The 14,201-nt window shown below is 51.6% G+C and overlaps 1 protein-coding gene across 1 annotated transcript in view; it reads right to left on the bottom strand.

Moving 5' to 3' along the window:
• Window positions 1-13,610: 13,610 nt before the first annotated feature.
• The window catches only part of HSPB1 (heat shock protein family B (small) member 1), a 1,164-nt gene continuing 573 nt past the window's right edge, over window positions 13,611-14,201 (bottom strand). Inside the window, exons 2-3 of the mRNA XM_015570240.1 lie at window positions 14,008-14,189; window positions 13,611-13,921 (exon numbers count right to left, since the gene is read on the bottom strand). Of these exons, the coding sequence (XP_015425726.1) occupies window positions 13,732-13,921; window positions 14,008-14,189 (372 nt within the window). The 3' untranslated portion in view covers window positions 13,611-13,731. The remainder of the gene's footprint in view (window positions 13,922-14,007; window positions 14,190-14,201) is intronic.

Here is a 14,201-nt window from a genome sequence, read left to right as displayed (position 1 = left end):
GCTGCCACCTGCTGCCGATGCCCACCATGTTCTATGCACGCCCCTTGGTTGTCAGAGCATGTCATAGCGTCCAGTTGTTCAGTTGTTAGGTTGTTCCATTGTTCGGTCTATTTGCATATTAGGTTTATTAGATAGGACTAGAGGCCCAGTGCATGAGATTGTGCAGTCGGCGGGGGTGGGGGATGGGGGAGGGCGTGTTCCTCAGCCTGACCTGTGCCCTCTTGCAGTCTGGGACCCTCAGGGAATGTCCAACTGATGGCTTAGGCCTGCTCCCCACGGTGAACGGGCCTAAGCTGTCAGTCAGACATCCTTAGCGCTGCCGCCGCCACCGCCACCGCTGCACTTACCTTGCGCTTGCCCACTGTGAGCCCGGAGCTGTGCTCCCTCTGTGGGAGCACACTGACCACCAGGGGACAGCTCCTGCGCTGAGCGTCTGCCCCCTGGTGGTCAGTGCACATCATAGCGACCAGCCAAGTTGCATATTAACCTTTTATTATATAGGAGGATTGGCTAGTCCTTCTGAAGTGGTCAGCAGCCATAGTTAGCTTGCTGTTGCTGATGGCAGCTGTCAGAATGTGTCCACCACTTGAACTGTATGCCTGGTGTAGGGGTGTTCTGCCTTGCTTTTGCTAAACCAAAATTGAGCTTACAATTATGAAATAAATACCTTTAACAGAATCCAGATGACAGTAAAGATTGAATGGTGATGATACTCTGTAACATTGCAGTTTATCCAGCATGGTCTACAAAGAGGGCTGTGTCTACAGGAAGGAATGCCAGGGCCAAAGGCTTTCCTCCATCCACTTGGGCATGCTCCAGCAAAGGAAGGAGAGAAGGGGTAAGGGGCACTGGTTCACACAGTGGAAAAAGATAGCTTTTTAATTTTTTGAGAAATTGTAATTTCTATTTTAGGGATAACACTGTGTGACTAGGTTTTTGCCTATGTAGTCAGTGAATTCACCTATGAATTCATCACTCAAAATCATCCTGAGAGTGCCACTGCAAGTATAGCTGTGGAAATAGAAATGACCAATGTGCCTAAGGTCCCTCAACTTGCCGGTAAGCCCACATTGGAGCCCCACCCAATCTTTGGCCCTCCTGAGCTATGCCAGGCTATTTCTGCTCAGCTAGGAGACTCAAACTGAGCAGCTGCCAACATTCAACCACACTGAGAGTTTTTGTTTGTTTTAATTTTATTGATTTCAGAGAGAAACGTCAATGATGAGAGAATCATTGATCGGCTGCCTCCTGCTCGCCCCACACTGGGGATCAAGCCCACAACCCAGGCATGTGCCCTGACCAGAATTGAACTGTGACCTCCTAGTACATAGGTCAACACTCAACCACTGAGCCACGTTGGTCTGACTGAGAGCTTTTAATATGGGAGTTACTGTGGGTAGAGAGATGAATCCGACATCTTGCTAACAGGAGAGTACAGATATGGGTGAGATGAGTAGAGTCAAGCTTATTGAAAGTAACAGACTCTCCAAGGTTAGAAAGAATGGTTAGCTCCTGGAAGTTGCTATTTTTACACCCTTGCTCCTTCCATGTATTCCCATTATGAGTACCTGGAATTTGACAGGACTTCAGCAGACTTAACTTAAATCTCCTGCGATAAAATGTCTGTTGTGTTTCTATCCAGTTTTAGAGAGTTCCTTAATGCAGCATTTTTCGAACTTTTTCATCTTAGGACCCCTTTACACAACTCTTAAGTGCATTTGTGTGTGGGGGGCGTGTCTAAAACGAAACTAAAAATACTTATTTACTTACATTACATGTTAAGATAATTTTATGAAAAGTAATTGTTTTCCAAAGTAAAAATAAGAACAATAGCATTATTTTAGAATTTTGCTGTTCTCTTTGTAGAGCTCAGCTGGACTCATAGCTGCTTCAGCATTCAATCTATTGTGCTATGTTGTTTGAGTTGAAGTATTTGGAGAGAAGAATATCTGGAATTGCATCATGCACCGGATTAGGCACCAAGGAGAGGTCCTGTTCCTCAGTGCACTTTAGAATTGAAAAAAATTACTGATAGTATGAAGCAATTAAATAAAGGTGATGAGAGAGGTGCAGGAGAGTAATTATAAAGGGGTGAATAATCTACTCTGCTTGGGCATCCACAGAGCACAGTTCTCCATTCCTACAACTTTGCAGGTGGAGCGCAGGGGCCACCAAATGAGATTTAATGGCAGGGGACCTAAAAGTGTAGCAGGTAAGTTTGCTATTCAGTGTGAGTGGTTGTCCTTCACTCTATTTATGTGTCATTACCACATGCATTGGCCTCTGCTGTTCAGCGGAAACTGCATGTTGACTCACTGCTGATCTGAGCGGCTAAGAATGTCAGTTACCTACGCTTAGTTGCACAGTTCTCAAAGCAAGCTGGGAGAAACATTCTGAAAACTAGCTGGCTAACACTGTTCTCTGTTTCTAAGAGTTGGCATTAGTGGTCACCAGCCTAATCAGATCATTAAAATGTGGGATACCAGCTTGGATAAGGATAAATGTGGGTGAATCTGAATGGCCACAAACCCCACTTCTAATTAACCATAGACACCTGTGGTCAGAGAGGAGCTGGGGCAAGAGTGTCTGGGTAACACTGATAAATCCTTAGTATCAGGGTTTAGGATTGTTGGTATCCCATCTTCAGACTTAATCCACATCTGGCAAAACAAAATGGGTTAGGATTTCCCACTTTAAGTAATATTCTCAAATGGCACTCAATTATCCACAGTATGGGAGAGGAAAGTTATTTTGGGGAACTTTTTTTTTATTTGAATAAGTAATACATGGTTTTTGTACTGCCTTTTAGCTAAGAATGGTTTTGTTTTGTTTTTCTCACCCAAGTATAATTTTCCATTGATTTTTAGGCAGAAATATCAATGTGAGAGAAACACGTTGATTGGTTGCCTCCTGCATGAGCCCCGACCAAGGTCCAGGCTAGGGTGGGTCTACAACTGAGGTATGTGTCTTTGACTGGAATCGAACCCAGGATCCTTTGGTCCACAGGCCAACACTGTATCCACTGAGCCACACCCATTAGGGTGAGCCAAGCATGGTTTTTACATTTTAAAGGTAGTGAAGAAAAAAAGTACAAAGAGGCACTGTGTTGCCCATGAAGCTTAAGGTATTTACTATCTTGACAGTAGTTTGGTGACTCCTGGTTTATCAGTAACTCTCCTATGCCTGTTTCCCAAGTCACCCATTTTCTTAGAGGTAATCACTATTCTCCAGTCTTCATAGTCTGGCTCAGTTTGAGACAGTAAACTTAACTCTGGCTTTGAGAAAGAAAGATGTTTGCTTCTTTTGAACTCTCAGTGGCTCTAGGTTCATAAAAGGCTTTGCTTTGTGATTTTAACTATGGATAACTGAAATTTAGTCAACCCAATAAGTACCTCTTGAATTAGATTTAACCTCAGTTTAAAGGGTAGCTAGCTTAGATGGTATTGGGCCACTTACCCCCCAGCTCTTTATTTTGGAAATTTTCAGAGACGAAAGTTGAAAAGGATGGCACAGTGACAACCAAATACCCACTACTTGATACGACAGTTAAATTTTGTTGTATTTGTTTTATATTTCTCCGTCTTGTAGAGCCTTGAAAAATAATGACATTTTTTGTAAACACCCCAAAACACACAGACCAGGGGGCAGGGTCAATTGGGGAAAAGGGAGACATATGTAAAACTTTAGATAATAATTAAACACACACACACACCACAGACCAAATAGAATCTAATTAAAATTAATGAATTGGATTTCATTATGTTTCTTTAGACTATTCTTTTCACCTCTTCTCAAGAACCAGGCTACTTAATGGTCTTATGGACTGGCCCACATTCTGGGTTTGCACAGTGGTTTCCTCCTGTGTCATTTAATTTGCTCACATCCATCTTGGGGTACTTTTTTTTCTCTTGCATAAAGATTTATTCTGTCCCTCCAGCCTTAGTTGCTCCATGCGGAATAGTGGCTGGCCAGCACCCTCCCTCTGAATCGGGTCATCTTCAGCAGCAGCCAGCACCAGGGCCTGTTACCCGAGCTTAGGAAGACTAAGCTGCAGTTCTGAACGACAGGCTAGAGTACCTGCCACCTGGGGTGTTTTCTCTCCTGAAAACCCTCTCCTACCTCTCCTGGATGGAAAAAGTATTAGGTGCCCAGTCAGTGAGCCATGTCAGACTTGCGCTCACTTGGCCTGGTGGGTCCTGGTGGCTTGCAGCTGTTCTGCCCGGATCTTGGGGAGGTGGTGAAACAGTGCGGCCCACCGTGTACTTGGGAGTTCTTAGGACTAGGCAGGCATGTCAGAGGTTGGCTGCCTTCGTGTTGAATCTACACCCCTAGAATGAATCTAGGCTTGTTTTAACATGATCTTTGTGTAAACTGGTTCTTCCTCCCATGATGGGCAAATCACTCTACAACTGGGTCTTCCTTAGGGGCTAAGAAGAGACATCAACACCTTATGCCTCTTTTCACTTTCTCTTAGCTTGAAGCCAGAATTTAGGGATGGGGTTTTGATGGTCAGTTCTTTAAAGCCTGATGGGAAGCACATTTTGAGTTCTATCAAAGCATATTGCCTTCCAAAAATCCTTGCCTCCCAATATATGGAGTTACGCCATTATGGTTTATAGGTGTTTTTGCCTGCTCAGTTTTAAAAACATTCCTTTTGGGAAAGTTGTGAGTTAGTATTGAGTTAGTCTAGGTTGGGTAATGGAAGACTTAAGAATGATAAATATTCTCTTGCCCTAGATTAGGTTACATTTGAAATAGAGACAAGATTTAGTCAGTAATGGCCAGTATATAGGATGAGCAGCTTGTGGCTGACTACAAGCATCTTGGGTGAGTCCCTTTCCATATAATCTCCCTAAGTGCAGTCCAGATCTCTAGGATCAAGCAGATACTACACCCCACTGCCGGACGATAGCAAAGGGAGTAATAATTGCTCCCAGTGGCATATTAGGATTTAAGTTTCTTTAGCCTCGTGGTGATAGAAGCCAAAATGAACCTGGGTAGCCAAACATAATAGCCTTGGCCCATCCGTCAAGGCTTCAGCACCCAATGTGTACAAGAGAAGACTGATCTGGCCGCCTGTCCCATTATATGGGTTGCCGAATGGTTTGCAAGGCCCTGGAATCAGGAGGGGGAATTAAGCACCAATCCTGGACAGGGTCTGAGCCCGGTACCACCCCCCACCCCCCAAGGTAGGGGCTTGCTCCGGTGGTGCTGTCATCTGCTGTCCCCCACTGGGCGCCGCTGGCTCTGCAGCTGGTCCTCACGGAGCCCCGCCCACCCCAAGTTTCAGCCGGTGCTGCTTCCCGCAAGCCTTCATGCAACACGGGTTGGCCAAGGTCCCAAGACGGTAGCCGCGCCCTCCAGTCCAGCGCGCTGTCCTCTGGGTCACCTCCCACTCCCAAACACCTAGACCCCAAGCGAAGGATTTTGCGGTCCGCGTGAGCCCAAGGGCACACGGGTGAGTTTGCGTGGGTGAGCTGCATGGCTCTACGCGCTCTCCCGTCGTGTGGACCGGCCCCGCCGCAAGACCGGGTCAGCCTCTGCTCCGAAGAAGTGGGGCTCTGATGACTCGGGGCCGGAGCGTTCCCGGACCCGCTAGACACGGTCTGTGAGCGCGGACCCGCCCATCTTCCAACCGGGCTTTGGCGACAGCCAATCGCAGGCCAATCTGTCCGCTCCTCCAATGGTCGGCCTGTTGCTAAGACTTGGGTTCCTGCGCCAGGATCTGCCTAAGCAGCTGCCCCTTCCCATTCGCTCCAGACCCCTTCCTCCTTCCACCGTTTGCGGGGCTGCAACCTCCCTTTTCCAACCAGCCCTCCGCCCTTGCCACCGCCCTCCGTGTGCGTCTTTGTCACCCGGAGCAACCTGGTCTAGCTGCTCAGGGCATCATAAAGCCTAACACGGCTTCAGCGACTTGTATGGGCGTGTCCATTGCCTTGATCGGTGGAAGGAGCTGGTGTGGGAGGGCGGAGCCTCAGGCTCCTGCTGCGCCCTAGACCCCGTGCCCGCCCTCAGTTTCCCCACCTTAACGAAGCGCCCACTAAGGTCCTGTGTAGGTTTGTTGTGCCTCAGGAGGTCAGCATTATCTGTACAAAACAGTTGGAAGGGCTCAAAGGGGGTTGGCTTGGGTCCTGTCGCCTCACACACTGGTCCTATGGCCGAGCCCCGGGTGAGAGGGAAAACCTGCTGTCCTGAGGGCAGTGAGGACAGCCCCTGCGCTTTGGCATTCAAGGTTCTCTGGCACAGCCAGGCCCCACTCTGCTTCTCTAGCCTCATCTGCTGCCTGACCCCATTCTCTGTGCGTGTGCTGTTCTCCCACTGAATTCCCTTGTTTTCCCCGCACTCCTGGGTAGACGTTCACAATAACTTTAAATTGAATGGTGGCCACCCGGGGCTCTCCCCCAGAATCAGCTGTCAGAAATGTTAGGGAGCACAGACACCCCAATCTCTGCCCTTCTCATCTCCCAACATAGAGCTGTTGTATAATCCTGAGGTCTGGGAGCGGGATGGGTTGCCCACGGCACAATCAAACCTAGATTTAGGACTTAATCATTTTCAGTAGCTACTGACTGTTTAGAAAGGTGAGATTTCTGTCACTCAGCAATGTATGTCATTTGCCAAATGAAGGGCTGTTAGTGATAGAAAGCTTAAGAGCTCAGCATGTGAATTCTCATCCCACCATTTCCGTATTTGTAAAATGGAAATAATGCAATCTACTTTATAAAAACGCCTAGCATTGATCTGGTGCTTAATATGCTTAGTAACCAGGCACTGTTCTAAAGGCTTCATGTGTATTAATGCGTATAATCAGCTTCATTTTGCAGAGAAAAAAACTAAGAATTGTACCCTGCCCAAGATCCCACAGCTAGTAAGTGGACCAATGGGGATTTGAACCCAGGCAATTTGATACCAGTGGCCAAAAGCATAACCACAATCCTGTTCTGCCTCTCAGAAGTATAGGGTTGCTGTGAGGATTTAATAAGCTAAGGAGTGATTGACAGCTAGCAGGTGCCCAACACATGACATTTGTGATTAGTAACAGAAACTGTGGTCAATATCTAAGCAGCAGGGTGGGGCAGGGGGTCTGGGTCCAGGCCTTGGCTGCCAGGCCCTCAAAGGCAGAGGCAGGAATGGCACCCAGGGGGGTGAGCTGGATCCTTCAGGAGAGAACTTTCAGGAGGCTTGAGGGCTCTCAGAGACTGAGGTCCAGAGCAGAGAAAAGGGCATGGTAGGTGCCAGGCTAGGGGGTGTCAGTGTCTTCCAAGACCAGGTCTTCTGCGCCCATTTCTTCTCTGGACCTGGCAGGACTCAGAGCTTGAGACAGATTCCCAAATGTTCCGGGGTGAGTGGTGTCAGGTATCTGGATGTCTCTGTAGAGCACCAGGGGGCAGTCACTTACTGTCCTATCAGGGCCTAGAGCAGCGGTTCTCAACCTGTGGGTCGCAACCCCTTTGGGGGTCGAATGACTCTTTCACAGGGGTCACCTAAGACCATCGGAAAACACATATATAATTACATATTGTTTTTGTGATGAATCACTATGCTTTAATTATGTTCAATTTGTAACAATGAAAACACATCCTGCATATCAGATATTTACATTACGATTCATAACAGTAGCAAAATTGCAGTTATGAAGTAGCAACGAAAATAATTTTATGGTTGGGGTCACCACAATATGAGGAACTGTATTAAAGGGTCGCAGCGTTAAGAAGGTTGAGAACCACTGGCCTAGAGGAAGGGGAGGAGCAGATAGAATTCTGGTGCTCAGCCTGGGCCACCCTGCAGGAGGCAGTTTCAGGGCTGCCTTGGCCATGCTCCATCCCCCTGGCCGGTGGGGCCAAGGCTTTATTTCTGGAGTTGGCTAGTACAGTGTGAGGCCTGAGCTGGCCAGGCCTGCTGCCTGCTTAGTGGTGATGGATTACTCCTCCAGAATCACTCTTTTTCTCACCCAGAGGCCATTGCCTTGGGCCTCCAGAACCCCTGCTGAGGGATTGGCCTGTGAGACTACTCACAGGGTTCAAGGCTTTCAGGGGGGGTCAGGCCTCGGGTAGATTGAGCGGATTGTAAAGGGATAGCTCTGCCACCATGGCTCAGAGAGAGGTCAGGTGGGGATCAGAGAGGGAGGGGGCTTGGTGGGGAGAGGGCACAATAACCTCTCTTGTCATCCATTCACCTAATTAAGTTCTCAGTCTCCCTATCCCATTGTCTCTCCACTCCCCCCCACCCCGCCCCGCCCCGAGTCTGAACACAGACTCTCACAGCCATCCCTAAAGCAGACTTAAAGGACTCATCTTGTAGAAGGGAAAAGATGTGAGAAGAAAAGGGTTACCCAGGTCTGCCCTGGGGTCAGGGCCGAGACTGACGCCTTCCCGGTGAAGGCCTCTTGGTTCTGCGGAGAGCTATCCTGGCCTCCTTGGGCCCCCCTGGGACTTCGGCCTTCCTACCATTGTTAGGGTCCGACCCTGGGCGGCCGCCACTCTTCCTCCTTCCCCCTTGACCCCCATTCTGCACCACACGGACAGGCAGTCAGGGCAGGAGGGGCCTCAGAGGCCACCCAGTTCCCTCAGAAGGGAAACAGCCCAGAGCAGGGCTGGACCCCGGGCCATGCCTCTTAAAAATAGTGCTGCTCTTGCCCCCTCTATTCTATTTATCATTTAGTCCAAGCCTTCCCGGCAGGTTCAGGTTCTACCCTGTTAACCCCTGGGGGTGGATGTAACTTTCTCCACCGAGGCAGTCCCTGAACCACCGGTGCTGCATCTTGATCCAACCACCACCACCTTAGGCTGGGCAGGGTGGTGTACCGACTGGTAAGTGAGCCAGGCTGGAGGGAAGGGCGGGAGGGGGCCCTTATGCTGCCAGGACCCCTCCCATAACTGCAGTTCTCCCCGGGAGCTGCAGACATGACCTTTTCTCCTTGGGCCGGGTGTTGGGAGCCCTGGCCCTCAGTCTGACCCTCAGTGGAGAGTGAGGTGGCAGGCTGGCCCACAGGGCTCTGCCACCCTCCGTGCTCCTACCTGAGGCCATCCAGCGATTCTGCTATTGATCTGGAGCTATCCCTTCTCAGCTAACCCTGGGGTTCCTGCCACTTTGCATGCTGCCAGTTCTCCCAGCACAACTAGAACTTGGCAGAACTTCAATTGAAAAAGAAGTCCATGAGAATATGGTTCATCCTTGGGGGGCAGGGTTTTATATATATGGAGGGAGAGTCATGTATATATGTATATATACATGCACACAGTGAAGTCCAAAGTCACCTGTCCAGGTGGGAAGGGGGGAGAGGACCCAGAGCCCGTGACTAAGAGAATTATGCCAGGCATGGAGTGAGTTCCTGCTTACTTGTGGGTCTCCCCCACAGGACCCCGTGCTCCTTACGGCTGGCACACAGGGACATTGGTTGATTGATAGGCAGTACACACTTTGGGGGTAGAAGGCACATGGTAGGCTTCCTCCACATTCCCTGGGCTCACATCCCTGGGAGAGCAGCATGAGGACAGGGCTTAGCCCCATCTTACCCAGTGCCTGATTCTGGTGAAGACCAGCCCAGGCTTGCTAAGTGCCCTCACCCATGCAGCTTCCTCTCTCTCCTTCCCTGGTTTGGTCCTGGGCTGGCAGCTCCTTGCTGCTGTGCAAATCTGGGCCTGGGGCAAGCCCTGAGCTTTGGGGGTGTCCCAAACTTCCAGGTCCCACTATGTGCATTTGGAGGTGGGGTGGGGTGCAGGGAGTCTAAGATAGGACCCTGGCCAGCCTGACTTCTGCCCTGCCCTGGGCTCTGTCAGGGGAGGGGAAAGTTTGGCGGCCTCTAGAAAACCCAGGGCCTAAGGTCTCTGTAACCCAGTGGCCAGTTTCTGGGCCTGACCCTCATCTTTATTCCTTTGGTTGTCCCCCATCACAAATGTTCTCTGGCCGTACCATTCGGACCCAGGACTGGGGTCCTCTGGGCAACTTTTGCCTCCCACCCCACCCTCTCCAGAGAGCAGCCTGCATTAGGTTGATTCTGTAGCAGGGGAATAATGATATCTGGAAACAGTTCACTCATCCAGCAGCCAAGGTCTGGGGTCTGCTCCACCTTACAGAGGCAATGAAGTCAGCAAGCCCCAGGGAATGAACATGGCCTCAGCAGATCTCCTTCTTCCCCTGCCCACTCCCCACACCTCTACCTCCGTCTGTCACCCCACACTGCAGAGCCTGCTGCTGCTACATCCAGGCACCTGGTTCCCTTTCCCTCCCTTCCTGGCATTACAGGTCCACTACATCTCAGCCGCCCCCTGCCTTTTGGCTGGCTCCTTACCAAACATTCTCCTGTAAGACCTGGATGCAGTTTCTAAGGCAGGGAGGCTTAAACCAATTCCCGACTCCGTAACCTACAAAGCATGGCCTTCAGGGCCCCATCACCTCCCTCATTTGCCCTCTCTTTCTCCTTTACTTGCTGCTTCTCCAGCCTGAATGCACCAGCCGTCCAGCCTTTGCCCATGATATTCCCCCTGGCATATGGGCACAAGGGTCACTTCTGGAAATCCCTTTTCCCCACCCCACTGAGACGCCGCAGCCTGTCCCAGCCTCTCTCTCATGCATAATGCTGCTTGTCACAGAGCTGTTTCCTACATTTGCCCCCTTGAGAGCAGGGACTTGGACTGACTGGCTGGGTGCTGAGCCAGAGGAGATGCCAACAGGGAGGGCAGATTTCACAACTGGGAGGGATAGAGAAAAGGAGAGACCTGGGAATCAGCCTGGGCCAGAGGAAGGCTTCTGTGCTCTACAGATCCCTAGGGGAGACTGCACCAGCCAGGGGTGACCGGCAGCCACAGGGACTTGAGGTCCTCAAGGGAGCCTTTGTCATCAGCCTGGAGCATTGCCCTTCAGATACCCTTCAGCTGACCAGAGAGGCCCAGATGCTACATCCATCAAATCGAGGCCAATATCTGCGTCTGCAGACTTGAAGAACACCAGAGGCCTTTAGAGAAGGACCCACTGAAATTAGGGAAATGCCTGGAGAGGTTTGGAACTGCCGCTGCGTCACAGCAGGAGTGCAGGGACTCACTAGGTCTTCCAAAGCCCAGTGCCAGCCCCTCCCCATGGAGACCCCCAGGCCTGAGCCAGCAGCCCTGTCTGCTCTGCCCAGAGGTGCTGCCTCAGATTCCACATCTTCCAAGCTGAGCTCTGGGCATAGGGCCGGCCCACCTCAGATCCCCTCGGCCTCTGTCCCTCGTGGGGCCCAGGCAGGCTACAGGCCATCACCCTCAGTTTCCTATATTAGTTTCCCATGGAGACTGGGGCCTGTTCCCTTTGCAGGGAGTGAATTCGTTCCCTCCCACTTACACCGTGGCTCAGCTGTGTGTCAGATTATGGCCTAGACCCTGGGCACCTCAAAGCTGCTGCTCTTGGACCCCACTCCTGTAAGCACTGACAGCACCCCAGGTGCTGACCCCTGCCTGCCACAGACCATGGCTCTGGCCTCTGGCTCTGAGACCCCTAGACGCTCTCTCCAGGCCATTTTGCAGCCTGGCTCCCTTGGACAGCTGTGGCCCTTGGGCTCAACTGCATCCCTGTCCTCCTCCTCCTGAGGGCCCACCAAGCTTCATTTGCAGTACTTTAAGCTGTGGAATACCCCCTCCCCACCCCGTCCTCCGCCTTCCTATCTGAGCTAATCTGCTCTCCCCTCCCTATGGCCATACAGATCTGCCGCCCCTCCTGGACTAGCTGTGCGGATTAGGGCAAGTTTCTTCCCTTCTTTGAGGTTTGCTGTGCCCAGTTAAGCAGGACTAACCACATCTTTTCCCAGGGCTGATGAGGATTATTGCCTTGTCAAAGGCTTGGCATCAGCTTTCCCACACTTCAAGGGCACTGGTGGAGTAGCTGGAAGCTCTCTCTGACAAGGCAGGGGGATGCAGCCACACCCGTGGAGGCGAGGGCCACCCCACTGCCAACCACAAGGGAGCTGGTGATCTGAGCAGGGGTGAGAACTAGACAGGCTGACCCTGGGTGGTTGCTGCGGGATCATGGAGGTGTCCAGGAGACACCAGAGATGTGTCTGGAAGGAGAGTGGCAGATTTAGGAGACTGGAGCTCAAGAAACGAGTGGAAGGTGGAAGGGTGGGTAGACTGGGTAGTGCCCTGGCCTTCAGGCCCAGACCTGTGCTGCCAGCTGGGCCAGCACCATCCTTTGTTCTATGTGTTTATTTTCCTCTTGGCTTCCCTCCAGGTTTGGTGAAGCCTCTGAGGGCTGAGACCTGCTTTGGCTTTATGCCTGCTCCATATTATGGTATCCCAACAGGGAGCCTGCGCTAGAGAGGGAAAATGAGGAAGCTGGGCCGTGTTGGGGGTGGCATGTGCGTGTACACATGCATGCCCAGGCCCTTCCCTGTGGGATGCTGCTCCGCTCAAGCACCTGTGAAAGTAAGGCTGTGGGCTTAGAAAAGGGGTATCTTGCCTTAGCCTCAGGCTCTGGTTCCTCGTCCGTGGAGATGGCGTGGGGTTTCTCAAGCTCTTGAGGACTTGAGACTGGGCCCCAAAGCCCCAGCCTGCCTTTCCCCTCTCCCAGGTCCCTCAGAACCCTCCTTGGGCCAGGTAAGAGGGTAGTGGGTTGGGCGAGGGCAGACAAAGGAGAGGGCCAAGGGAGCTGTGACTGTTCCTGCCTGGCCCAGTCAAGGTAGGCCCTCCTGGAGCGACCAACTAACCCTTCTGTCAGGGTCTTTGCCTCTCTCCCACCAAAACCTAGGCCTCAGTATCTAGAGCAGCAGTTCTCAACCTGTGGGTCACCAACCTGTGGGTCGCGACCCCTTTGGGGGTCGAACGACCCTTTCACAGGGGTCGCCTAAGACCATCGGAAAACACATATATAATTACATATTGTTTTTGTGATGAATCACTATGCTTTAATTATGTTCAATTTGTACCAATGAAAATACATCCTGCATATCAGATATTTACATGACGGATCATCACAGCAGCAAAATTACAGTTATGAAGTAGCAACGAAAATAATGTTATGGTTGAGGAGTCACCACAACATGAGGAACTGCATTAAAGGGTCGCGGCATGAGGAAGGTTGGGAACCACTGCTCTAGAGGAAACCCTCAGGCCTGAGAGCCCAGGCCCCATCCTGCATGCATGGGCCTGGGGCGATGGGGAATGGGTCCTCCTAATAGTCCCACCTCCCCTCAGAAAGTCACCTGGAGTCACCACACCTCCCCTACCATCTAATGGTCCTGTCCCTCTCTAGGAGAATAATAAAGTCATGATGAAGTCAGTATCGGACTCTGAGCTCCCAGGAAGTTCCCCTCCCCAGGGGAACTGCTGCCCCCCATCTACCTACCCCCAGCTAGGTGTCCCCGAGTACCCAAGCCTCGGCCAGGAGCCTCTCCTGGTTTCCCTGGCTCCCACACCTGGCTTTTGGAGTTTTAATTGCTGGTCACAATCATTACTTCTCTTTTAATGGACTCAGGGCTGGAGAGCAGGGCTGTGCCCTGTGATGGACACCATTGTACCCACAGGGCCCAGCATGGGGCTGAGTACACTGCAGGGCCTTGGCATATATGAGGAATGTGTGAGCCAGCAAATAGCACCAACTCCTAGGCCTACACACACACACCAGGGTCTGAGGCAGTGGCGGGCAGTTGCTTTGAACTTTATTTGAGAAAAACAGAACATAAACGTATCAAAAGAGCAGACAGGCTGACAGGTGGGGACGGTCAGTGATGGCTAATGCGGGTTTGAAGCAGGGCAAAGGCCTTTACTGGGCTCCAGATTGCTCGGACTTCCCAGCTTCTGGGCCCCCAAGCTGGGCACGAGCCTCGAAGGTGACAGGGATGGTGATCTCTGATGACTGGCTGGCTGGCTTGGGCATCGGGGCCTCAACGGTGAGCGTGCCCTCAGGGGACAGGGAAGAAGACACCAGGGTGGGGTCCACACCAGGGGGAAGCCTGGACTCGCAGAAAAGGAGGACAAGAGTCACGCACAGCTGAGTCACGTATCCTCCCGCCCCCCACCACCGAGTGCCCAAGCTCACGTGTATTTCCGAGTGAAGCAGCGGGAAATGTAGCCGTGCTCATCCTGCCTCTCTTCGTGCTTGCCTGGGAAGGGAAGAAGGTCAGAGGTGAGCGGGGACCGCTTCTCAGCTACATCCAAACACGCCCCACCTAGTGGCCGGGACTCATGGCCGACCCAAACTGGTGGAGAGTTTTGGGGCCCGCCCCTCCCGGC

This window comes from Myotis davidii, unplaced genomic scaffold, assembly GCF_000327345.1.
Source record: "Myotis davidii unplaced genomic scaffold, ASM32734v1 scaffold726, whole genome shotgun sequence".
Taxonomy (NCBI): domain Eukaryota; kingdom Metazoa; phylum Chordata; class Mammalia; order Chiroptera; family Vespertilionidae; genus Myotis; species Myotis davidii.
Note: the sequence above shows the minus strand (reverse complement) of the source record. Positions and strands in the feature narration are given on the sequence as shown.